Genomic DNA, 26,054 nt, shown 5'->3' with positions numbered 1-26,054 from the left:
TGTCCATCCACAGCCTTGAGCACACCTTCTGATGCTGCCCCTGTCCAGGATGAGCCGGGATGGGCCGGGATGGGCCGGGATGAGCTGGGATGGGCCGGGATGAGCCGGGATGGGCCGGGGTGGGCCGGGATGGGCCAGGATGAGCCGGGATGGGCCGGGGTGGGCCGGGGTGGGCCGGGATGGGTCTGGAAGACCCTGAGCCTGGAACTCTGAATGCTCTCCAAGTCTCAGTTTCCCAGCTGTTACATGGGGCCTTAATCTCTATCCATCCTGCATCCCCACTTGGCCACCTTCTCTTTCTCTCTGGGTCACATCACTTTCCTTCTATTAAAGGGCAGACCTGGGGTGGGGGGAGAGGGTCTAGGCCTCAGGGTGATGACAGGACAGACCATTCGGGCAGCCTTGCTGTGGGTGGGGGCCTCAGGACCTTTAACCATAGGGTTTGGTTTGAACAAGTGGCTCAAACTGGGGACTAAAAACGAGGCTAGGATAAAGACCAAAGCTCACTGCTGCAGGTGGGGCCCCACAAGCAGAAGCTGTGTGAGTGTGAAGTGAGGACAGGTTTGTGCTTGGAAAGGTCAGAAAGGTCGGAAGACCGGTGAGGGGGCAGATGGGAAGAGGTTGAAGGCCACGGCCGGCGTGGCCATCTGGGCTTGAGGGAGGCCTGCAAAATCTCCCCTGGAGGGCAGTGTCTCCTCCTGGCATTGCTGCTCGCACCCCTGCCAGCTCCCTCCTCTCGGCCTTCATCAGGGGCATCACCCACCCAAGGCTGGGCTGGCTGGGGGCTTGTTTGGAAGCCTAATGTCCTGCAGCACAGTGGGCTTCTCCACTGCCCACCCACACACACCACCTACACCCCCCACTCCAATTAAGCCCAAAAAGGGCAGAGGTGGAGGCCTCCCTCAGGGGCAAGCCTGGGTGGTGGTGCGGCTAGTTCTTATCTGTAAAACACAAAGCACCATAGGCTGGGAGAGTGATCCTTTGAACAAGCCCTCAGGTCCACAGCCTTATCCAGAACTGGACCCCAAAGCTATAATTAAAGGTTCAGGCGGAAGGGATTATTACAGAGGAGGGGCAGAGCCCCCCACGGCCTGAGGCTGGTATCGGGAGCCCAGCACTGCTGAAGATAACATTCAGGACACCCTCCTTCCTCTGGCCTCACAGGACTTGGCTCCTGCTTGAGAAACCAAGTCAGATGAAGACTGGCCAGGGACCTGGAAGGTCGGGTGGAAAGCCTAGAAAGTAGTCTCATATTTAGGACAAATGTGGTTTCTGGGGAAGAACAAAAGTAAAATCATGTTCCTAGTGAAATTTGCTCATATCACCAATTTACCATTTCAAAACAAATGGATAGGGGCGTGATTGTCTATAGTGAGGGTGATGACCACAGCCAAGCCCGGAGGTACAGACAATGACCATGGATAAATCTGGGGGCCTAGGTGGGGTCAGATGTCCTACTACTTCTACTGGCTCCTGGGCTTGGACTCAGCTGTGGCCTTTATCATGGTCAATGACAACACTGTGGGTCATTCTGATGGAGAAGTGTAACGCCCACAGTTGTCTCTCACGTCTGACTCGGCTTTGTATCCTCCAAATCTAGCCCAGGTCCCAGCATATAATTGAAACTCCATCCATCCTTATAACAACTCCTCCAATAATCCATTCACCCACCCACCCATCTGTCCACCCATCCACCCACTCATCCATCCATCCACCCATCCACTCATCCACCCATTCACTCATCCATCCAGTCACCCACCCATGTGTCCATCCATCCATCCATTCATCCATGCATCTATACATCCACTTATCCACTCATCTATCCATCCGTCCATCCACACATCCATCCAGTCATCCCTGCATCCATCCACCCATCCACTCCTCCCACCCACCCGCCCATCCGTCCATCCATCCATCCATCCTCCATGCATCTATCCATCCACCTATCCATACACTCATCCATCAGCCCACCTAACTATCTGTACATTCATTCATCCATCCATCCATCCATCCATGCATCCATTATCCATCCACTCACTCATCTGTCCGTCCATCTACTCACCCATCCACCCATCCATTCATCCACCCACCTATCCATACACTCATCCATCCATCCACCTATCTGTCCATCCATCCATCCATCCATTCATCCATCCTTCCATGCATCCATCATCCATCCACTCACTCATCTGTCTGTCTATCCACTCACCCATCCACCCATCCATTCACCCATCCACCCATCCATTCATCCATCTACCTATCCATACACTCATCCATCTGCCCACCTAACTATCTGTGCATTCATCCATCCATCCATGCATCCATCATCCATCCACTCACTCATCTGTCGTCCATCCACTCACCCATCTACCCATCCATTCATCTATCCACCCATCCATATATCTATATGCCCATCTGTCCATCCATCCATGCAACATTGACTGAAAAATCTGCTAAACCAGACACTGCTCCAGGCTCCAAAGATTCGGTGGTGAACACAACAGAGTCTCTGCCCTTATGGGACTTATATTCCAGCTTCAAAAGCAGACAGTAAACAAGCTATATCTGAGGAGATGTCATTTGAGCAAAGCCTAAATGATCTAAAGAAACAAGTAAAAACATGAGGGAAAGGCTGTCCAGACAAAGGCACCAGTGACGGGTGGGAGTGCGCTGTGTCTGGGATGTGTTTGGATTATAATCCTGAAAGACACACTCCTGAGTCTTGAAATCCTGAAAGATCAAAACCCCTAAAGTGTAAAATCTCTAATATTTAAAATTCCAAAAATCACAATCACAGGAATCACAGAAATTTTTAAAAAGCAGCGCCACCTAGAAAATGAATTTGAATGTATTCTCCAAGGAAAGCCATGTCCTAAAAGAAAAAAAAAAGAAAAAAAAAGCAGCTATTCATTGTGATGCAAGACTTCAGACTACAGTTAATGGGGTCATGGAAGCTTGCCAGCTCTTACAGAATAGCTCTGCATAGTTGCCCATAATCTACTCCTGCAATATGACTTATGTAGAAAATTCAACATATGGCCTTTTCAAATTGAATTTTCTGTATAGTTTTTTGGTTTTTTTTTTTGCTTTTTTCATCATCATAAATTGTCAGCATTTTTTTTTACAGTTCACGGTGCTGATTTTATCCTTGCATCATTTCAATACTGAAGATGTAAATTGTTTTAGTGACTCATACAGTGTTCTGTTTTAGGCATTTTTTGCAAAACTGACTCCACAAAAGTGCATTACCACAATGTTGACTGTGTGTGTACATAAAAATGGGAAATTTCCTCAATAAATGAAGAGATGTCCTTTTTGTACATCTGCATTTGTGAAAAATTTCTCTAGACCTCGTTTTTTGGCAACTGCATATGTGGGGGTGATCTGTTGCGATTCTTGATTGAGCCCGTCAGAAGACGTAGGTTGTTCATCCTGCCTTTTCAGAAGACTGCAGTTATGAAGCTGGGCGCACGCAATTCCCACCTAAGTGATATGTGTTCACGCAGTTCACATATTTCCTCTGTCAACATATTTCTTTTTTTTTTTTTTTTTGAGACGGAATCTTGCTCTGTCACCCGGACTGGAGTGCAATGGCGCCATCTCGACTCACTGCAGCCTCCGCCTCCCGGATTCACACCATTCTCCTGCCTCAGTCTCCTGAGTAGCTGGGATTACAGGTGCCTGCCACTACAACCGGCTAATTTTTTTGTATTTTTGGTAGAGATGGGGTTTCACCGTGTTCGCCAGGATGGTCTCGATCTCCTGACCTCATGATTCGCCCGCCTCGGCCTCTGGAAGTGCTGGGATTACGGGTGTGAGCCACTGCACCCGGCCTCAACATATTTCTTTACAAATACAGTTCATCTGCGCATAACTGTCGTTGGTATGGCTCTTTACACTTGCAGAAACATGGATGTTATTATTGTCTATTTTATTGTGTAAAGTGGCCTATGATGTGTTCTGTCATGTTTTTATGTTTCTCAAATAAATCCCCTTTAAAAATGTAAATAAATGGCCGGGCGTGGTGGCTCATGCCTGTAATCCCAGCACTGTGGGAGGCTGAGGCAGGCAGATCACCTGAGTTCAGGAGTTTGAGACCAGCCTAACCAACATGGAGAAACCCTCTCTACTAAAAATACAAAATTAGCCGGGTGTGGTGGCGCACACCTGTAATCCCAGCTACTCAGAGGGCTGAAGCAGGAGAATTGTTTGAATCCAGGAGGCAGAAGTTGCAGTGAGCTGAGATGGTGCCGTTGTACTCCAGCCTGGGCAACAAGAGCAAAACTCCATCTCAAAAAGAAAAGAAAAGAAAAGTACATAAATATCCTTTAAAGAATTTTAAAATTTTTTCCAGAATTATATTTTCAGAATTTTGATTTTTTGGGATTTCAGCATTCGGGATTGTCTCTCTGGGCTGTGATCAGCTCATGTCTGGGATGAGGCAGGAGCCTTGTTGGGGTGCAGGGAGATCAGATGAGGGGTAGGAGCAGGACCAGCACGGCAGGCGGTGGTCAGAGCACTCAGGCCTTGGTGGTGAGTGAAGCCTGTTGGAGGATACTGAGCAGCGGCAGCAACAAGACCGGATTGTTCTAGAAGATTGTCTGGGCTGCTGTGTGGAGGACATGTTTGAGGCTGGACTTAGGGAGGGTGGGGAGTCAGTGGGCTCGATGTGCACGGGAGTGCCTGAGGGAAATGGAGGCTCACACTAAGACATTTGGCCTGAGCAGCTGAGAGGGGCTGCAGAAGGTTGAAGGGGGCACCACAGGGCCTTGGGAACTTGACCATGAGGTGGGTGTAAAGGCTAATGGTCAACAGATCCCAGCGATTGTGACTGACAAGGAATAGCTGGGCTGTCAGGCCATCTGGACCAAATGAGGTCTGGAGAGGGTGGGTGGAAAGACTGAGAGGGGTCTGGGGCCATGAGGTCAGGCAAGGCCTGGACGGGGTGAAAAAAACCAGGAGCTCAGAGACCAGCAACCAAAGAGAAAAAGTCTGGAGAAGATGCCAGAGAACTGTCCTTTGCATGTGGTGGAAGGGAGGCCTCGGGGGCACAGGGCACAGGCTGCCTGGGGCAGTGCGCGCAGGCTCTCTCAGGGGGTGGGGGTGGGGGTGGGAGTTTGCACTGAGGGAAGGTGTGGGTGAAACTGTCTCCCAGAGAGCAGGAAAACAATTTTATTAGTAAGTGTTTGCTGCGGGAAGGAATGAACCACTCATTATCTGCAGAAGAGGCTGGGAGACTGGGCCAGAGCCCAACTAACCCAGCACATGTGTCCCTGGGCGCCTTGACCTACCTGTGGGCCCCAAGGGAAGGAACCTGGGGTCAGACAGAACCCCCTGCCCACAGCCAGCACTCAGAAACTGCTGAACTCCTTCCCACCAGGTAGCGCGGCATTCTCAGAGGAACAGAGGCTGCCTCCTCAGACATCATGAGGTGAGCTGAGTGCAGCTGAGCTGCCAACTCTAGGTCACTCTGTGGTAACGCATCACTCAAGAACGTTCAGCAGCTCACCCAGGAATCCCAAAATCTGAGAATCTGAAAACAGTTCTACATAGTACTGCATGGCTGGCACCTCAGATATTTAGGGCTTACTTCAAAAGTATGTCACTTTTCCCCCCAGCGTTTTTTTTTTTTTTGAGACGGAGTCTCGCTCTGTCGCCCAGGCTGGAGTGCAGTGGTGTGATCTCAGCTCACTGCAAGCTCCGCCTCTCAGGTTCAAGTGATTCTCCTGCCTCAGCCTCCCAAGCAGCTGGAACTACAGGCGTGAGCCACTGTGCCCGGCTAATTTTTCGTATTTTTAGTAGAGATAGGGTTTCACCGTGTTAGCCAGGATGGTCTCACTCTTCTGACCTCGTGATCCGCCTGCCTCGGCCTCCCAAAGTGCTGGGATTACAGGCATGAGCCACCGCACCCGGCCCCCGCTTGCATTCTCAAATCTGACTTCCTGGCCCTGCTCCTTTGTGGAGGTCATTTTTCACATTTTTCTTTTCTTTTTGTTTTTTTGTTTTTTTTTTGAGACAGAGTCTCCCTTTGTAGCCCAGGCTGGAGTGCAGTGGCGCGATCTCGGCTCACTGCAAGCTCCACCTTCCGGGTTCACGCCATTCTCCTGCCTCAGCCTCCCGAGTAGGTGGGACTACAGGCGCCGCTACCACGTCCGGCTAATTTTTTTTTTTTTAGTACAGATGGGGTTTCACTGTGTTAGCCAGGATAGTCTTGATCTCCTGACCTCGTGATCCACCTGCCTCAGCCTCCCAAACATTTTTCACAAAGAAATGAAAGCCCTTTCCAGAGGGGTCACAGCTCCCCACACTGCGACTGCTTTACTTGAAGTCACATCAGGGAGTGCCAGGCTGGGGCTGCTGGTCTGAGGCTGGTCCTCTCCCAGTTCCAAGCAGGCGTCCTTTCTGCCAAGCCCTGTGACAGGAGGGGACGGCTGCAGCTCCCCCTTCAGCTATAAAAAGCCCCAACACCCAAGCAAGTCGAGGATATGCCAAGAGGACACGCCAGGGAAACCCAGCTGGGACTCAGGAAGAACCTTGACCCCAGAACCATTCTGAGGCTGCCCGCTGCCCTCAGGCTGCTCCAAGCCCCGCTGAGGCGTTGGACAGTTCCGAAGGCCCACATCTCTCCAAGCCCGCCAAAACACCCACCTCTCCCGCGGTAAGTGACCTCCAAGGTAGCAGCAAGCAGTCTTGAGAACTCAGCCCATTCCCTGGGTTTTGGGGTGACACAGAAGTCCAGGATGGAAAAAGGGAGAGGTGGCCATGGCCCTGGGCCTCAGCCATGACTACAACAGTGTCTGAACGCCAGGAAAGGGGTCTCTGCAGCCATCGCCTGCAGACCAGGCTTCCAAATGGGCAGCAGAGTCAACAGCAGGGACGGGCTCCCAGTTCTGAGGCTCTGCTCACCTGGCCAGAGATGGCTGCTAGGCTGAGCTCCGAGGCTTGGTGGATCCATTAACTTCATCCCCTTAAACAGGAAGAGGAGGGCTGCTTTGAGGGTCAGATGAGAGCACAGGTGAAAACTAAAACCTAAGTTAACCATTTCCACTCTTGGAGTATGAATGTCTGTTTTCAGCAGAAACAAACCAAGGTCAAGAAAGTCATTTGCCCAAGGTCATACAGCTAAGACCTGAACCTAGACTAAGGTCCTCATTCTAGGCCAGATTTGCTCTTAAACCTCTGGGGCTAAAGTCAAAAGAAAGAACTGGTCTCCAGCCTGGCATCTGATTCAGCTTCAGGAAATGGGGGAGGACTGGGCCCAGGCTGATTCGGGAGGAAACTGAGGGTGAAATTTGGCTGGTGCCTCAGAACCTGGCCACTGGAGAACACAGGGCTCCAGATAAGGTCTCCTTTTGCACACGCAGAGCACGGGGAATCTGACCTCTTCTCAGCCCTCTGAACAGGAATGCCATTGAGAGAAAGGGCCCTGTGCTTGTTTGCCTGCGATTTAAAATGTTGGTTGTTTCTGCTGTTCTGTACACACTCTGACATGAACAGCCACAGGTAACCAGGAGTGTGCACATCATGTCTGAGACTGGTCTGCCCAGCGAGGGCCAGAGGCTGCCAGATGTGTTGACGACAGTGGTTACTCACTGCTCACACTACACAGAGGTTTGAAGGCAGATGGCGATAACATGGCTAGGGGAGGGGGGCCGGGGCAGTCTGTCTCCCAAATCCCAAACTGTGGGACCTGAGGGACAGAGGGCAGGCAGGCAACCTCCCTTATTGGCCCAGGCCTGACTCCCCTACCAGCTTAGTGGGCTCGTGGGTACTTTCCTCCATCAGGAGCAGGCCATGGGGCTCTCACTCATATTCATCAGCTTCCTGGTTCCTGGAGGCTGGATCTCACCCGCCTGGAGAGCTACAAGAGCTCCATGCTGTCACTGCAGGCACAGGACTGAAAGATCGCATTAAACCGTCTTTCCACCTAACCTTCACTTTGTGATTCTCTGTGTACGTGCACCTCCACTCCCAGACGAGGAACCTCAAGGTGGTTTCCCTTACACGCCCAGTCCCAGAGATGGCTCATGTCAGCATTGGGGCACACTGGGTCACAGACGCCGGTGGCTATTTGAATGATGAGTGGTGACAAGGATGCAGATGGATGCCTGGGTCGGGGCAGGTACCTGACAGGGCTGGAGAAGCGAGTGGATACCCCTGGGTCTCTCTTGACTAACAATAAAGATAGGACCAGCTTCCTCGGTAGCCCTTGGTGCTGGGTTCTGCCCCAGTCTACTGTACGTGCAGGGAGGAGAAGGGCCAAGGCTACCCCCACCACGTCTTCCCAAGGTTCCAACTCATGCTTTTTAACCTCCAGGCAGAGGCTTGGCCTGGAAGCTAAGCCCAAGAAAACAGAGCCACGAGAAGAACAAAGCAGAGCTGTTTATTATAGGAACATTCTCAAACCACAATGGAAAAGATGTCCGTACAGGTGGATGGGGATGGAGATCAACCTTGGAGTACACGGACTTTAGGGGACTTCCTGCCTCACGCGTTCTCTCTCTCCCTTATCACCTAAGACCCAGAGACCCCCACCCACTGCAGGAGAGACCCACAAAGAAGTCTTCTCCCTGTGGCCTGGCCCCCAACAGGGACAGTCCTGTTTTCAGAGCAAGAACAGTCTGTACTTCAGACAGGATCCCAACCCCTACCCAAATTCAATGTCGACCGTCTGAGCAGCCAGCTTCATCGGCTGCAAACGCCTCTCTCAGGTGGTCAAAGGAGACACGACAGGGGACCAGGGGGCCCTAGGTGAGGATGTCATGGGCCTGGTGCTCCACCAGCATCTCCATGCTCTTCACATCCGTGCACCAGAACTCCAGGCGGTCCTTCATTCCCTTGATCTGAAATGCAGATCCGGACACAAGGGGCATTAAGACACACAGGAGTCACAGGCCAAGTGGCCGCCACAGCACCTGACGGGGCGGCTCTGCATCTCCAGCTGACTCTCTAGGGCAGCTCTAATAAAAAGGACCTCTGAGCTGGGGGAGTGTGACAGGACTTCCCGGGTTAATTCTTATCACAAGGACATTAGAAAAAACTTGCATGAAAGCAAGCAGACAAGAATAGAGGAAATCCACAGGATTACATTTCCAGCAAATGTAAGATGGATGTGAGCTCAAATCACAGAACCAGGAACGTATTTGATCGGAGTACCTATCTTAAGATTAAAAAGCACCATCAGCACAACTAGCACTATTGTAATAATAAGCTTTTAAATGCAGGGTTCAAATCTCAGGCTTGCATTAAATTAAGCTCTTAGAAAAACCCAACAGCAGTAATTCATTCTCCAAAACCTCGTCTGATAATGCTTTCTTCCCAAATGGCTCCCATCCAAATGAAACTAAGACAGTATAGATACAACCCCCCAAAACCCACAGAGGTGAATAATGGTTTTCAAACACAACACCTGCTGCAAATCCAGCACTCGGGGCTGCACCCAGGTCATGTGGACGCGTCTGTCCACCTCGTCTATGCTGCCTTTCACCAGCCCCACCGAAAGGGCCTTCATCACCAGGAGCTCCACCTGCGCAGAGACGGAGGCTTGTGTAAGACAGGATAGCCTGACACACCCCCAGGGACCCAGATGGCTTCTCCCGTCGTTTTTTACTGTCCAGGGAGCACAGCGCTCACACAAGAGCCTTGACTCCTCCATGTGGCAGTTCTGCTGCTCTAACACCCTGAGCCTAGGGACCATACCTCATTCACTGTGATTTTAGCACTTTTGGCAATTTCTTCAAAAGTAAGTTGTCTGTGATTGGCAGGTCGTGTGAAAGTCATCTGGAAAAAATTTTATTAACTATTTAAAACTATTTTTCCAAATAAAAATAGAGAACTGATAAGAATGTTTTGTCAGTATTGGCTCTTAAAATAGATGTCTTATTAGTACCCCATACACTAAAAAGTTCCCTAATATTAGACTTACATCTTGTTAAGAACAAGCTTTCAATGCTTAGATAAGAAGGATAACAGCAAAATGCCTTATAGGAATTTTTGACAGTAGCCATTATTCAATCCCTGAACAAGTACTTGAGGCCACAATTTGGCCTCAAACCACAGGGTTGACCACGGCAAACCAGAAATGTAAGGGCCACTTCCTCAAGAAGCTTAGGTTCTAGTGGGGAAAACCAGATGTGTGTGTCAACAGGAAGCGACATGCAACGAGGAGGCAACTGCATCATGGTGAGAGGGGCAGCTACTTCATCTCAGTTCAGATGGTCAGGGAAGGCCTCAGCGGGGTGGGAGGGTGTCGTCTGAGCTAAGACCCAAATATAAACTTAAAAAAGCAAGTGGTGGCAAAGGAAAAGGAAGGTGGTGAAGAGAGTGACGCACAGCAGAAGCAGCAGCACTCAAACTGCTCAGGACAGGCTTGGAGAGTGCAGCGCCCCCACCTGACCAAAATCTGAAACCACAGACAAAGTGGCTCCCGGGTGTCTGCTTACCTCCATGAGGCACAACAACTGAATTTTCCTCAGAAGCTGGGCTTCGTTAGCTGCTAAATCAGGCTGTAAAGTACAGAAAGACAGAACAATGTCTTCCATGTTTGTGCTTATCAGTTACCTAACTGGGGCTCTGGAATTCGCTCTCTAACAGTAGACTGAACAAAAAGCAGCTAAGCAGATCCAAACATCTCACACTGCGGACTGCTGAAGCTCATCCACATCTTCTTCATTCTTCTTAGGAAATCTAACTGGGACACTTTGTCAAGGCAAGGAATTTACAAGGTAAGATCTGTATTAATGCTACAAACACCATCAGGCAAGGCCACAGGGTACCGGCATTTCGAGAAGACTCTCCTGGTCAAGGTGCTGTCGGGAAGGACACACCCAACAGCCCAGGAGGCTTCCCTCAGGGGCTGCTGCCTGCTCAGTGCCAGTGGAGTCCCTCAGGGGCTGCTGCCTGCTCAGTGCCAGTGGAGTCCCTCAGGGGCTGCTGCCTGCTCAGTGCCAGTGGAGTCCCTCAGGGGCTGCTGCCTGCTCAGTGCCAGTGGAGTCCCTCAGGGGCTGCTGCCTGCTCAGTGCCAGGGGAGTCCCTCAGGGGCTGCTGCCTGCTCAGTGCCAGGGGAGTCCCTCAGGGGCTGCTGCCTGCTCAGTGCCAGGGCAGTCCCTCTGAGGAAAAGTTTCCTTAATTTCTACAGACTTGTTCTGAATCAAAAGAGCAAGTTATTAATTTATAATGAAAAATATCATTGTCATGAGAACTAGAATACAATCTTCTGCAAGACGTGCATCATCTCTTCTTACAGATCAAAACGTTACTTAAACCAAGGAGACTTGTTTTTTTTTTTTTTTTTTTTGAGACGGAGTCTTGCTCTGAAGCCCGGGCTGGAGTGCAGTGGCCGGATCTCAGCTCACTGCAAGCTCCGCCTCCCGGGTTTAGGCCATTCTCCTGCCTCAGCCTCCGAAGTAGCTGGGACTACAGGCACCCACCACCTCGCCCGGCTAGTTTTTTGTATTTTTAGTAGAGACGGGGTTTCACGGTGTTAGCCAGGATGGTCTCGATCTCCTGACCTCGTGATCCGCCCGTCTCGGCCTCCCAAAGTGCTGGGATTACAGGCTTGAGCCACTGCGCCCGGCTGAGACTTGTTTTTTTAATTCAAATAGCAACTCATATCCTGACACAGGCAGCCTCGCTGAGGACACTTCTTCCTCAAGCACTGGACAGGTCAAGCTCTGTAGAAAGGGCACTCTCTGTCCAGACAGGCTTTGCTGCCTGAACAGATGCTGCCAACATTTATCTACAAATTTTTTCCCTTTAAATTGCTGTAACTAGCCATCTTCCTTTCTGAGTGGCACATTTTTTTGAGACATCAATGAATAACCAGACCACAGTTAGGTCTAGCTGCATCTGTGCTTTCTGCCTCTTCACAGTAACCTCATCTATATCCACCCTGCTCCACTATGCAGGAATTTTACAAGTTTATGTTAAACTGAGAAAACTGAAAGTTTCAGAAAAATACAAAAATAACCATAATTCCTACTACAGTTAACATTTTATTAATATTTACTTCTAATAATCTCATTAAAAAAGAACATACTTCACCATTAAAGCTCAAGTCCTTGTTAAGCACCTTTTCCCAACTCCCACCTTCCAGAGGCACCTTCACCCAGTGCCCCCCTCCCCTTGGCTGAGGTGAACTGGCTGTTCTCCCTGCACAGACCTCTCCTCCTGCGCCCACTGCTCTCCCCATCCCTGCACCCACCGCTCTCCCCATCCCTGTACCCACTGCTCTCCCCTGCACCCACCTTTTCCCCTCCCTGCACCCACCTTTTCCCCTCCCTGCACCCACCGCTCTCCCCTCCCTGCACCCACCCCTTTTCCCCTCCCTGCACCTATCACTCTCCCCCTGTACCCACCGCTCTCCGTCTCTGCACCAGGCACTTGTTCCTCCTTCATTCCACGCTCTCTCCCACCCACTCATGTTGGCCTCACACATTCGTCTTTCAGTTCAGCAAAGATACTAACATTTTCCTTTTCCTCCGCTGAGTGCACTGTTCCCACACTCTTCATTCATTCCTAAGGCCACACAGACCTTAGGTCACTATGGCTTCTACGCCTTCTGTGAGACCCTCTCCACCCAGCACAGATGCAGGGCCCACATTCGATTCTGTTTTCTCAGAACACCCTCACTCTAACCAACCACTTAACTCTCAGCTCTGTGAGAGCAAGGACTAGCCTATCTCGGTCTCCTCTGTGCCCAGTTCCTTCCTGTGTGCCTAGAGAAGACGCTCAATGAACATTGGTTGTATGAGTGAGTAGACACAAAGGGGAACAAGGGCTGGGGCATCGTCGGAGCCATACCTGCTGGCCCCAGGCAGTCTTCAGAGTCTGGAACCTCTCTACGTTGCCACTGTTGAAGGCATAGAGGGTGTCAATCAGCCACTGCCGGTCAGTGTTCCGCAGGGACTCCAGCACGGGGTGCATGAGCTGTGGGGATGGAGACGGTCAGCACGGGGTGCATGAGCAGTGGGGATGGAGATGGGATGGAGACGGTCAGCAGGGGGTGCATGAGCTGTGGGGATGGAGACGGTCAGCACGGGGTGCATGAGCTGTGGGGATGGAGACGGTCAGCACAAGGTGCATGAGCTGTGGGGATGGAGACGGTCAGCACGGGGTGCATGAGCTGTGGGGATGGAGACGGTCAGCACAAGGTGCATGAGCTGTGGGGATGGAGACGGTCAGCACGGGGTGCATGAGCTGTGGGGATGGAGACGGTCAGCAGGGGGTGCATGAGCTGTGGGGATGGAGACGGTCAGCACGGGGTGCATGAGCTGTGGGGATGGAGACGGTCAGCAGGGGGTGCATGAGCTGTGGGGATGGAGATGGTCAGCACGGGGTGCATGAGCTGTGGGGATGGAAACGGTCAGCTGGCAACACTTCAGTCTCCCTTTCATTAAGGAAGCTGAGCCCAGGGTCAACTTACGAGTTCTCCAAAGTTAAACACTCCCTCGCCGAGAAGCCCTGCTAGCCCCAGCGTGAAGGCTCTCTCCTGCTGCTCAGACACTACGGTAGCAACACAGGCCCATTTACAATCCAGTCACAATAATCAGTCTTGTTTAGCTTTAAAAATCTCATATAACAGGCCGGGCGCGGTGGCTCAAGCCTGTAATCCCAGCACTTTGGGAGGCCGAGACGGGCGGATCACGAGGTCAGGAGATCGAGACCATCCTGGCTAACACGGTGAAACCCCTTCTCTACTAAAAAAATACAAAAAAAAAACTAGCCGGGCGAGGTGGCGGGCGCCTGTAGTCCCAGGTACTGAGGAGGCTGAGGCAGGAGAATGGCGTAAACCCGGGAGGCGGAGCTTGCAGTGAGCTGAGATCCGGCCACTGCACTCCAGCCTGGGCGACAGAGCGAGACTCCGTCTCAAAAAAAAAAAAAAAAAAAAAAAAAAAAAAATCTCATATAACAAAAAAGTAAAAAAACATTGTTTGAAATTGTTGTATTACAAAGCCCTGACATTAGTCACCTCTTCTGAAGTACTGGGTTGATTTAATAATTTGTCCCCATGGGTCTGGAATTGCAGTTTTCAAAACAAGGGTCTCAGCTACAGGGATTCCAAGTGTCTCAGCTACAGGGATTCCAAGGGTCTCAGCTACAGGGATTCCAAGGGTCTCAGCTACAGGGATTCCAAGGGTCTCAGCTACAGGGATTCCAAGGGTCTCAGCTACAGGGATTCCAAGTGTCTCAGCTACACGGATTCCAAGGGTCTCAGCTACACGGATTCCAGGGATCTCAGCTCCACGGATTCCAAGTGTCTCAGCTCCACGGATTCCAAGGGTCTCAGCTACAGGGATTCCAAGGGTCTCAGCTACAGGGATTCCAAGGGTCTCAGCTACAGGGATTCCAGGGGTCTCAGCTACACGGATTCCAGGGGTCTCAGCTACAGGGATTCCAAGGGTCGCAGCTACACGGATTCCAAGGGTCTCAGCTACAGGGATTCCAAGGGTCTCAGCTACAGGGATTCCAAGGGTCGCAGCTACAGGGATTCCAAGGGTCTCAGCTACACGGATTCCAAGGGTCTCAGCTACAGGGATTCCAAGGGTCTCAGCTACAGGGATTCCAGGGGTCTCAGCTACAGGGATTCCAAGGGTCTCAGCTACAGGGATTCCAAGGGTCTCAGCTACACGGATTCCAGGGGTCTCAGCTACAGGGATTCCAAGGGTCTCAGCTACAGGGATTCCAAGGGTCTCAGCTACAGGGACTCCAAGGGTCTCAGCTACAGGGACTCCAAGCATCCTTTATTCTGCAGCAGAAGGGCGGGCGGGGTGGGTTCAGCAGGTATTTACGTCATGGGACTTCCTACAAAAACCTGTGACTTAGGTAACAATAAGGAACTGGAGACGGAACAGTAAAGGAGCTAGGAGGAAAGCCTCATTTTCATGTAAATTAAATGCTGGAGACAAATACAATGTAGAAACTAAAGTTTATACAAATCTTCCCATTTTTTTCTTCAAAACAGGATGAATCCATCTGAGTAATTTCTTTTTTTTTTTGGTGAGATGGGGTCTCACTCAGTCACCCAGGCTGGGGTGCAGTGGTGCAATCTTGGCTCACTGCAACCTCCACCTCCCGAATTCAAGAGATTCTCCTGTCTCAGCCTCCCAAGTAACCAGGATTACAGGCACCCACCATAACACCTGGCTAGTATTTTCAGTAGAGACAGGGTTTCATCACGTTGGCCAGGCTGGTCTTGAACTCCTGACGTCAGATGATCCACCTGCTTCAGCCTCCCAAAACTGCTGGGATTACAGGTGCGAGCCACCATGCCCAGCCCCGCTTAGTAATTTCTGAGAACTGTCACCTCAAGCGCCTCACAGATGCTAAGTCTGGAGAATACTCTCCTGTGTGACATGCACTTTAACGGCCTAGGTTACCTGGTAGATCCTTGATGTCAACACAGCCCAAAAACCGCAGAGCATCTTTGTAGTAGGACGCGTGGTTTCCGACTGTTTGATAGTATTTACTGGAGAGATCATAGAAACGACTGTGAACCGACGTCACACCAGGAAGGTTGTTGAGCATTTCTTCAACATCTTCAATTGTTTCCTACATAAGGAAAGCAAAATCATCTCTCTTTTTAAGTTAAAAGTTTATTTCATTTTTTTAGGGACAGGGTCTCACTCTGTTGCCTAGGGTGGTCTTGAACTCCTGGCCTCAAGCGATCCTCCCACCTCAGTCTCCGCAGTAGCTGGGATTACAGGTTCAAGCCACTGTGCTTGGCGAAGATTTTTAAAGTAATATGTTGTGAGATGAAAAGCGCAAACTACAAAGGCAAAGACTGATGAATGTGACTACGTTAACATGGAAAACTTAATCCAAAACACAGAAAAAAGTACAAAGACAAGCTATAGACTGGGAAGCAATATTTACAACATGTATAACCCACCAGCAATTATGACCAAGGAAATATAAAAACGCTTACAAATCAGTCAGGAGACAGCAACACAGTACAAAAATGGGCAAAAGACATTAACAGACAATTGACAGATCTGGAGACACAAACAGAATGGCCAATAAACCACTAGTAATTGTGAAATGCAAATTAAACCCCCAACAAGATATAATTTCACTTCTATTAGATCAGCAAGGGTTAGAGCCTGAAACTATCAGGTGTTGAAGATATGGAGCTTCCAGAGTGCTCGTACGGCGCTGAGGGAGCGTATATCTGGGAAAGGCAGAGATGCATACAGTTTGTATCTATAATCTCCAGGCATATATCCTGGCGAGATTCTGCCCACGTACACAAGGGATCACGCACAGAAATACTTATAGCAGTATTGTTTGTGATAGTGAAAAAAACAACCTAAATCTCTCTCTCTCTCTTTTTTTTTTTTTCTGAGATGGAGTCTTGCTCTGTTGCCCAAGCTGGAGTGCAGTGGTACAATCTTGGCTCACTGCAACCTCAGCCTCCCAAGAGGCTGGGATTACAGGTGCCCGCCACCACGCCTGGTTAATTTTTGTGTTTTTAGTAGAGATGGGGTTTTACCATCTTGGCTGGGCTGGTCTTGAACTCCTGACCTCATGATCCACCTGCCTCAGTCTCCCAGAGTGCTGGGATTACAGGTGTGACCACCACACCCGGCCCTAAACCTCTTCAACAGGAGACAGGATATGTATGTTGTGGAACACTTACACAGCGAAATTCCGTACAGGAGTACACGCACACTGGCTACACATACCCACAGGACTCTGGAACCCAGGACTGAGCCAATGTTAAAACACTTGAGTTACACACCCCCATTTAATGAAGCACAAGGAAATGCATGGGCATGAGAGGGAGCCTGGCTGCGGGAGAAGAGTGGTCTGAAGGGTACTGGGGCCCTGACTGTGGCTTCGTTCCTTCCTGAGCTGGCTGGGGCACATGGACGCCTATTACAGCATTGTGGACTGTGACTTACAGCTTCCAGCGTGTCTTAAAATACTTCAAAATAAAATGCACTAAGTATGCACATGGGTGAAGACTGAGAAACAATAAACAATAAAAAGTATCTTTTCAGGGCAATGAGGACAGGAACACTTTTAACCTAACCCCAATATTTTCTTTAACATTATGGTTAGCAAACAAACACAAACACACACAGGCTCTGGTTAAACAAGGTGGACCCACCACGTCGGTTTCACTGCCACTCACATCCATACCTGTCTCCCAAACTGCACGAAAACATAATTGAACATAAGAAAGACATAAAAATACACAGGATACTTCAGCAACATTTAGGAGGCAGAAGGAAGGTGGAGGAACAGCACATGACGTGCCAGTGGTGTGTAGGCTGACCTTGGTCAGGGAGAACCAATGTGCTTTGGGCTGACTGAGGCCGTTGGAGTCATTATTAGACGAATGTGCTGTGGTCACACGGGACTGCTCTTTTGTTTAAGGGCAGCAGGCATTGTATCAGCAACTTACTCTTAAGTGGTTTTGGAAAAAAGCTACAGACACACACAAAGGCAAAAGTAGTAAAAGCTTAGCAATCGGGGGCTGGGCGCAGTGGCTCACGGCTGTAATCCCAGCACCTTGGGAGGCTGAGAACAGAGGGATCACTTGAGGTCAGGAGTTCGAGACCAGCCTGGTCAACATGGTGAAACCCTGTCTCTACTAAAAATACAAGAAAATTAGCCGGATGTGATGGCAGGTGCCTGTAATCCCAGCTACTCAGGAGGCTGAGGCAGGAGAATCGCTTGAACCCAGGAGGCGGAGGTTGCAATGAGCTGAGATCGTACCACTGCACTCCAGCCTGGGTAACAGAGCGAGACTCCATCTCAAAAAAAAAAAAAAAAAAAAAAAAAAAAAAGGTTTGCAATGGGGAATTTGGGTTGAGGTATAGGAGTTCTTTGTGTTATTTTTGCAACTTTTCTCTAATTTAAAAATGTTTTAAAATAAATAGTAAAGAACAAAAATAGGTTTTTTTTTTCCTACAGTTTTAAATAATTTTAATCCAAAGAGAAATCTGTATATGGTGAGCTCACCTTTGTAACCTGTAGGTCCCCGATGTTTAATTTTAGAGCTCCAATTGCTGTTTTACACAGGATCACTGCCTCATCACTACTTTTCACCTAAGACATCAAAAACAAAAACAAGAAACCTCAGAACGTGGGCAGCTGACTAACAAAAGAAGCCAGCTACTTGCACATTAACGCAACCTTGATGACTAGAGACCATGTGGTCTCTCAAGGTCTGGATGGTGAGCATGGACACAAACTGTAAGTCATCCATACCCTAAAAGGTATTGCTCACATCTCACATTTACCTTCTCACGAGTCTTTTCCAGGAAAGTAAGAGCCACATTAGGATCTGGAAAAGAAAGAACAGTCAGAAGAACCATCAACAGACTGGTTTCTACTAACCAAGACATCTTTAGGTAGGATAATCTTTAGGTTTTGACCATAAAGTAGAATAAAAATACAATATTGGATACAGAAAGCACAAAAGTTCAGTTAACTTATATTTCAAGATAATTTTAACTACCACTTGGATCTACTCCTTTATAAAACAAAGTAAGACTTACCAGTCATCTGTCTAACTACATGAAGAATGATTTCTACCAGGGACAAAGGATTCACCCTGAAATGAAAACCACCAGTCTTTGAGTACCAATGAGTATCAAAGTACTCATCTGCAAAGTAAAAAAGGGATGAAAGGGTTTTACCTGTGTTCAAATTCACTGATAAAGTTTTCATAAAGCTGTGAAACCAAAACACGGAGAGAAATTACAGGATGTCTTGTATTCTGCAAAATGAAGACCCCAGATACTATTTTTGGTACAGAAGCTGCATCAATGCTATCAAGTTGGGAGTGTGCAAACCACAATGCCCATTACACAGTAAGCAATGCACGTTTGCAGAATGACAGGAGACCATATTAGGGCTTATTTACATTCACGTATGATCAACAGATTATTAAGGAACATTAGGTTTCTTCTAGCTTTGGGAATTAGGGTACGGACCGATAAGAACCTCCAGACAAATTCCTATATTCTTTCTTCCAGGTATTGTAAGTTAAATAGACATCAGATTGAAATGCTCCCCCAGTTTTCTCCCTGTGGCTTCTGGGCTGTTGGTATTTGGATGCTTGTGAAGACGGCTTGTGCCGCTGTGTGGTCTCCAGCCGACCAGGACAGGTTTATTTGTATCTATCCTGTTTGTTGAAGTAATAAGAAGACCATTGTGCAAGGAAGGTGAAACCCCATAAGTAAGTCTGTTGAAAATCCTACAGCTAGAGGTTCAAGACCTATGTTCAGCAGTTGGACTTAATGCATTTCTTGAGAAAAAGAGAATGTACTCTAGAGAATGGAATTGTGATGTCTAGTACAAAGGCAGAGTCTGGGCCCAGCTCAGACGGGAGATGGCAGCCTCTGTCTTGCACATTTCCCATCACATGAAGTCAGTAACGTTGTGTGCAGCATAAACGATACCTCAACTAAAAACAAGGACACAAAAAAACAGGAAAAGCAGGAGGCAGTGACCAAAGTCTTCAACAAGGAGAGGGAAGAAAAAAAGGGAAAGGAAAGAAAAAGACGTAACAAGCGGGGCACAGTGGCCCACGCCTGTAATCCCAGCACTTTGGGAGGCCAAGGTGGGCGGATTACGAGGTCAAGAGATTGAAACCATCCTGGCCAAAATGGTGAAACACCGTCTCTACTAAAAATACAAAAATTAGCTGGGTGTGGTGGCACGTGCCTTTGGGAGGCTGAGGCAGGAGAATCGCTTGAACCTGGGAGGCGGAGGTTGCTGTGAGCTGAGATCGCACCATTGCATTCCACCCTGGGCAACAAGAGCGAAACTCCATCTCAAAAAAAAAAAAAAGAAAAAGAAAAAGACATAATGTAGTATCAGCACCAAGTATGTGGTACTACTTGGTATGCAAAAGCCTCCATTAAGAGACCTGAAGTACGTAGTAGCCTCCATTAAGAGACCTGAATGGAGGCTTCTAATTTGTATCAAAGGAAAACAGAAGCGTTTCGTTTGCATTATTTACCTGAACTGTGAACCCTTGTGCCTCCCATCTTTATCAGAGTTGACAGTGAAATAACCTTGTATCAGAAGTTTGCACCTCACTTTTATGGAGTATAAAATAAGTTTTTTGACTTTCAATGCATTTTTTTTGGAAGAAAATATTTTAAAACGGACAATGGCCTATACAATAAGTTACTTGAAATCTTATATCTATCTTCTGCGTAAACATATTTCAGATAAATTTCAATTAGATTTGAAATACACATTTTGTTCACCTATTAATGAAATAAAATTTGAAACAAAAAAGAAATGCTCGCTAATCAAACGGAATGGAGTTCCTTCAGATTTTAGAAGGTTAAAGCTAATTGTGCGCCATTTTGAAATTTCTTAGCCACTCAGCACACTTGAGCACTTCCTCAGACTCCATGCTAGGTAGTACAGCACAGAACGTGTAAGACAAATGATGGGTCTTCAAGGAGCTCCTGGTCTACTGAAGACAGTCTTTAAACAAATAAATGACAATACAGTGAGTTTAAGTGCAAAAAGAAAGAAAGAAAAAGCACAGAAGTGCATCAGCCAAAGGGAGAAGCTTCAAAGACGGTTACTGCAGAAGTGGCAATACTGAGTTTCGGGAAAATGAGCACAGTTAGAGAGGTGGCCACGTGGTGTGGGAGAGGAAGAAGCTGAGAGAAGAACATTCCAGACAGTAACAAACATGTGCAAAAGCACTGAAGACAAAAATACATTATGTTTCAGGAGTAGTTCTGAGGGACACAGACTAGGAAGCACTGAAGATTGGTCTCTGTCCAGAGTGCAAGGCTGAACCAGAGGACCCACATGATCATTTCTATTTTAGAAACATGCCTGGGGCAGAGAGGACAGCAGGTGAAAGAGACCGAGAACAGTCAGAGGCTAGTAGTGGCCAAGACAGGAGCGTGAAGGAGCAACAGTAATGAGGATGGATGAATACTCTGAGAGAGATTTAGGGGTAACTTGAAGCAGACTCACTCAGATGTGGGCTGGTCACAGAGAAGGAGAGCTGACAATAACCCCTGAGCTTATGGCCTGGGTAACCGGGCCAAAAGAGTGCCTAGTGTGGGCACAGTGGGAGAGGGACCCTCCAAATGACCTTAACTTTGGATTAGGAGAGCCTGTAGTTCCTCTGGGATACGAAGGTAGAAGGATGAACACACCCCTGTAGCAATTACATGTTTGAATCAGGCACACAAGAAACAGCCAACTAAATAAAATGGCATTTGTGTCCCGAGGCTGTGGCTCACATCGGTAATGCGGCACTTTGGGAGGCCGAGGCAGGTGGATCACTTGAGGACAGGAGTTCAAGACCAGCCTGGCCAACATGGTGAAACACCATCTCTACTAAAACTACAAAAATTAGCCAGGTGTGGTGGCACATGCTTGTAATCCCAGCTACTTGGGAAGCTGAAGCATGAGAATGGCTGGAACTGGGGAGACGGAGGTTGCAGTGAGCTGAGTTCTACCATTGCACTCCAGCCTGGGTGACAGGGTGAGACTCCGTCCCCTTGCCCCCCAAAATAAATAAAATGGTGGCCAGGTGGTGGTTCACACCTGTAATCCCAGCACTTTGGGAGGCTGAGGTGGGTGGATCACCTGAGGTTAGGCGTTTGAGACCAGTCTGGCCAACATGGTGAAACCTTGTCTCTAATAAAAATACAAAAATTAGCCAGGCGTGGTGGCGGGAGCCTGTAATCCCAGCTACTCTGGAGGCTGAGGCAGGAGAATCGCTTGAACCAGGGAGGCGGAGGATGTAGTGAGCCAAGACTGTGCCACTGCACTCCAGCCTGGGCAACAAGAACGAAACTCTGTCTCAAAAAATAATAATAAATAAAATTTTTGGCCGGGCGCGGTGGCTCAAGCCTGTAATCCCAGCACTTTGGGAGGCCGAGACGGGCGGATCACGAGGTCAGGAGTTCGAGACCATCCTGGCTAACACGGTGAAACCCCGTCTCTACTAAAAAATACAAAAAACTAGCTGGGCGAGGTGGCGGGCGCCTGTAGTCCCGGCTACTCGGGAGGCTGAGGCAGGAGAATGGCGTAAAAACCCAGGAGGCAGAGCTTGCAGTGAGCTGAGATCCGGCCACTGCACTCCAGCCTGGGCGACACAGCGATACTCCGTCTCAAAAAAAAAAAAAATAAAAAAATAAATAAATAAAATTTTAAAAATGGCATTTTTGCTACAAGAGACTATTTCAAAGATATTTTCCTTATTAGAGGGAAATGTTTGAACTTTCCTGACATCTATTGATCTAAAAAAGTACCTTAAAAAAGAAGCCCACTAAGTCCAGAAAGTCAAAATTACTTCTGGTGACTACAAATTCACAAATACTAGAAATTCACAAATACTAGAATTTCACAAATAATATCCATTTACACTTATGCCGACTGGATCCCAACAATTTTTAAAGGTTTATTCTGTCCATGGGAAAAGTAAACTCAGATCTGCCAACTTAAATAAACATCACCTTACCGTGAGGTTGCGGCCATATTTTGCCACGTGTAGAAAAGTGATTTAAAGATAAGAAGCCAAAGGACAGAGATAAACAATTAGGAATCATCTATCCTGATGATTTAGAACCTCAGGGAACAAGTATTAAGACAGGTCTCAGGCCAGGCACGGTGGCTCCTGCCTACAATCCCAGCAGTTTGGGAGGCCGAGGCAGGCAGATCACCTGAGGTCGGGAGTTTGAGACCAGCCTGGCCAACACTGGTGAAACCCCATCTCTACTAAGAAATACAAAAATTAGCCAGCTGTGGTGGTGGGCACCTGTAATCCCAGCTACTTGGGAGGCTGAGGCAGAAGAATCGCTTGAACTCGGGAGGTGGAAGTTGCAGTGAGCCAAGATCGCACCATTGCACTCCAGCCCGGGCAACAGGAGCGAAACTCCGTCTCAAAAAGAAAAAAAAAAAAAAAGGCAGGTCTCATTTATCATTTTCCCACATAATCCAGAAGACTGAATGTTCAGCAAAATCTCCAGGCTTACAGATGATTTTAAGTTCCTCTAAATAGTAAAATGTCAAATTGATGGCTATAAACCACAAGAAAATCTTACAAGCCCAGGTGGTGGGGTAGTAAGGTGGTAAGCTCTGTTGTGAGCATATAAAAGTAATGTATTCCGGAGAAATGACTCAAGCTGTAATTATAAGCTATCAGTTACAATGCTGGTGTGAATCTCTGTTTCATTCAGAATGAGAGTAAGATGTCAGGAAAAACTTCAAAGAGGAGGCTACCAGTGAGCAAATTTGTGGGGATGTGTCAGGGGATCTGGGGAAGGCTAGGAAAGAAACTGCGTTTTTTTAAACTGTTGAAAAAATTCTAGAAGTCCTCTATTACAGAGGCAGCATGACACTATTCAGAACTCTCCCTCCAACCCACCTACCCTCAACCGAAGTACAAAAGGTGCTTTATCTTCCACACTACCCAGGACAGAAGTGTCTGGGAAAGCAGTCAGTGTGGCTTAAAGAAGGGGAGTGATGGAAGTTATCTAAGATTCCCACAGATAGTAATCTTCCTCACACCTTACTCCACCCTCTAACTGGGTTTGAACTTTGTATCTAATAACAGTTTTCTAAAAATAGAGTACTAAAAAGAAGCCTATGAACTAAGATACTCAGGCATGTTTTAAGATAGTACTTTATGCCAGAATTTTAGAAAAAGCCAGAATGTTAGTGTTTGAATCCTCTTCTGCCACTTATTAGCAGTGACCTATAGTAAGTTACTTAAAGTCTTACGTTTGCTTCTACATCAAAAAAGTGAGATGAAAGTAGTATCTACTGAGCAGCGTCGTTAGGAAGGACGTGTAAAGCACTCAGACCAGTACCTGACATAAAGGGACTTCTGAAGAATTGTAGCTTATTATTATTATTATTAGCAAAAAGCCCATCTTATTTTAAAAAGTCCTTGAGCACATTCATATAATCTGACCTGGTATCGCAAATTATTTACCTTAATGAGACCATCTCCTTGGGCAAAGCACGGATCCTGCACAAAATCAAGCACCTGAAGTGTCAGCTGATGCCACAACCTGAAAAACATACAGCCCTTAAGACCTCTAACCTAATATCCAGTCACAGACACCTTCAGCCTTGATGATCCTATCAAGTCACAAATATAGGTTGGGTATCTCTAATCCAAAACTCCAAAATTCAAAATGCTCCAAAATCCAAAACTTTCTGAGCACCAACGTAAGGCTCAAAGGAAACGACCATTGGAGCATCTCAGATTTCAGATTTTTGATTCATGGATACTGAATGGGTAAGCACATATCGAAAATATTTCAAAATCCGAAAAAATACTAAATCCAAAAAACTTTTGCCCCAATGCATTTCTTTCTTCTTCTTTCTTTTTTTTTTTTTTTTTTTTTTTTTGAGACAGAGTCTCACTCTGTTGCCCAGGCTGTAGTGCGGTGGCACCATCTTGGCTCACTGCAACCTCTGCCTCCCAGGTTCAAGTGATTCTCCTGCCTCAGCCTCCCGAGTAGCTGAGATTACAGGCATGAGCCACCGTGCCCCGCCGCCCCAATGCATTTCTGGTAAGAGATGCTAAATCCATACTAACCAGTGTCTACTGTGTAGTAGAAAGAATGCTAAAGCAGATGCGATAAACCTGAGTTCTTTTCCTGGCTCTGCTGTTGAATGGCTATGTCACTTTAAGATCACTTAACTTCTCTCTAAGACTCAGTTTTCCCAGGTATGAAATGGAGAACATTATTCTAGATTACCTCAGAGGGTTACTGTGAGGTTTGATTGGAAACGAGAACTTTGGAATCATACATATCTACCTTGAGATTCTGGCTCTTCTACCTATTAGCTAGTATCTCAGGGAAGACAATTAAAACGAGCTTCAGTTTCCTCCTCTGTGAAAAGGATGAATAAAGGATTAAATAGCGCTTCATCCAAAACCTAAAGGCTAATATTTAATAACGCATATGAAATGCTTTGAAAATTACCAAGTGCTATCCAACACAAACCATTATTTGCCAAACATTAATTTGCTCTCAAAAACTGCTAATAGCAGAAGGCTGCTGAATGCTAAACATCATCAAAACATGTATGGAACATCTATGTGAAAGGTATTATATTAAATGCTAGGGTTAACAGGGAGGTTACTACAGGAGATGTATTTTCTATGGAATAGCTCCAGCCCAATGCCAGCAATTTATCCTATCATTTTAAAAGGAGATTAGTGCTTAGCAACAATTTAATGGCTCTGCAATTCATCCTGTTTCTAAACAAACTTAAACTTTAAGATCTTTCTAGGGGCACACAGCCCAGCGAGAAATACAATGGAAGGTAAAGACAATGGGACGGGGTGCAACCAGTTGCAGAATGAATAGGGAAGAGAGCAAAGCTGCACTAGCCTCTGGTTTATCAACTCCAGACCATGAGAAAGATAACTGTGGATACAGTTACACCATGCCAAGGCTAAGCGCGAATCACCAAGATCTGTTTCTCAAAGTGGGTGGCAATCTGGTTCTGAAAGTGTGTTTGCTTGTTTCGCTGGAATACAGAGCTAAAAGCAAAGGCTTCCCCTGAACCGTCTTAGTAAGACCCGAGGTAGACGAGTTCAGAAGCCTCAGTCACAGTCCCTCGTTAGGGAAGCACTGAATCTCAGACCCAAACATCCCTGGCTACAGCTCTTGGCCCTCGTGGTCTGTCATCCTTCTTATTCCTCGACCCTGCCACTCGGGGTTCCTCAGCAAACCCTGCCGGCACAGCCAGTCGCTACACGTCCCCGTTTCCCCGCAACTTGGGTCTGGGCGCCCTCAGCCCATCAAGGGCCCGCCTCTCCGCCCGCCCGCCCCCTCCGTCTCCCTCTATCGCCGGGGCCCAGGGCCCGTCTGTCTGCTCGGAGCTTACTTCTTCGTGTAGAGTTCCTCCAGACGGTGCCACACAGCGGGCTGTCCGGGCCCGGAGCTCTGGCTCTGCTGTAGGAAGCCCGGTACGTCCTTCATGACAGCAGGAAGACCCCCGGCACAGAAGAACAACCGGGATGTCAGCCCCGCGGGGATGTCTGCCGGAAATGCTCACTCACTTCCGGCGCCGCGCGGCGCGGGGCAGGCTGG

General features: G+C 48.0%; 1 protein-coding gene, 1 long non-coding RNA gene and 2 pseudogenes across 3 annotated transcripts; 2 read left to right on the top strand and 2 right to left on the bottom strand.

Moving 5' to 3' along the window:
- Positions 1-6,485: 6,485 nt before the first annotated feature.
- On the top strand, positions 6,486-7,901 carry LOC102119259 (cytochrome c oxidase subunit 8B, mitochondrial-like; annotated as a pseudogene).
- Positions 7,902-8,364: 463 nt separating this feature from the next.
- Positions 8,365-26,017, bottom strand: PSMD13 (proteasome 26S subunit, non-ATPase 13). 2 transcript variants are annotated; one of them, XM_065527717.1, is made up of 13 exons: positions 25,849-26,017; positions 23,936-24,014; positions 18,648-18,682; positions 18,507-18,562; positions 18,249-18,292; positions 17,968-18,054; positions 15,378-15,549; positions 13,424-13,503; positions 12,802-12,927; positions 10,443-10,505; positions 9,700-9,780; positions 9,410-9,526; positions 8,365-8,843 (listed from the first exon to the last, which is right to left on the bottom strand). In XM_065527717.1, exons 1-13 carry the CDS (start codon positions 25,941-25,943, stop codon positions 8,748-8,750), a joined length of 1,131 nt encoding a protein of 376 aa, XP_065383789.1. In that variant the 5' UTR covers positions 25,944-26,017; the 3' UTR covers positions 8,365-8,747. The 2 variants fall into 2 exon arrangements, with proteins under 2 accessions (XP_065383789.1, XP_073868753.1); XM_074012652.1 differs by lacking the exons at positions 8,365-8,843; positions 9,410-9,526; positions 9,700-9,780; positions 10,443-10,505; positions 12,802-12,927 and adding an exon at positions 13,217-13,345.
- Positions 10,665-11,171, bottom strand: LOC141408412 (uncharacterized). The gene is made up of 2 exons (XR_012422845.1): positions 11,048-11,171; positions 10,665-10,862 (listed from the first exon to the last, which is right to left on the bottom strand). It is a non-coding gene; the product is annotated as an uncharacterized lncRNA (long non-coding RNA).
- On the top strand, positions 18,192-19,815 carry LOC107127329 (signal recognition particle 19 kDa protein pseudogene; annotated as a pseudogene).
- Positions 26,018-26,054: the final 37 nt, after the last annotated feature.

This window comes from Macaca fascicularis, chromosome 14 (assembly GCF_037993035.2).
Source record: "Macaca fascicularis isolate 582-1 chromosome 14, T2T-MFA8v1.1".
Classification (NCBI taxonomy): Eukaryota; Metazoa; Chordata; class Mammalia; order Primates; family Cercopithecidae; genus Macaca; species Macaca fascicularis.
Note: the sequence above shows the minus strand (reverse complement) of the source record. Positions and strands in the feature narration are given on the sequence as shown.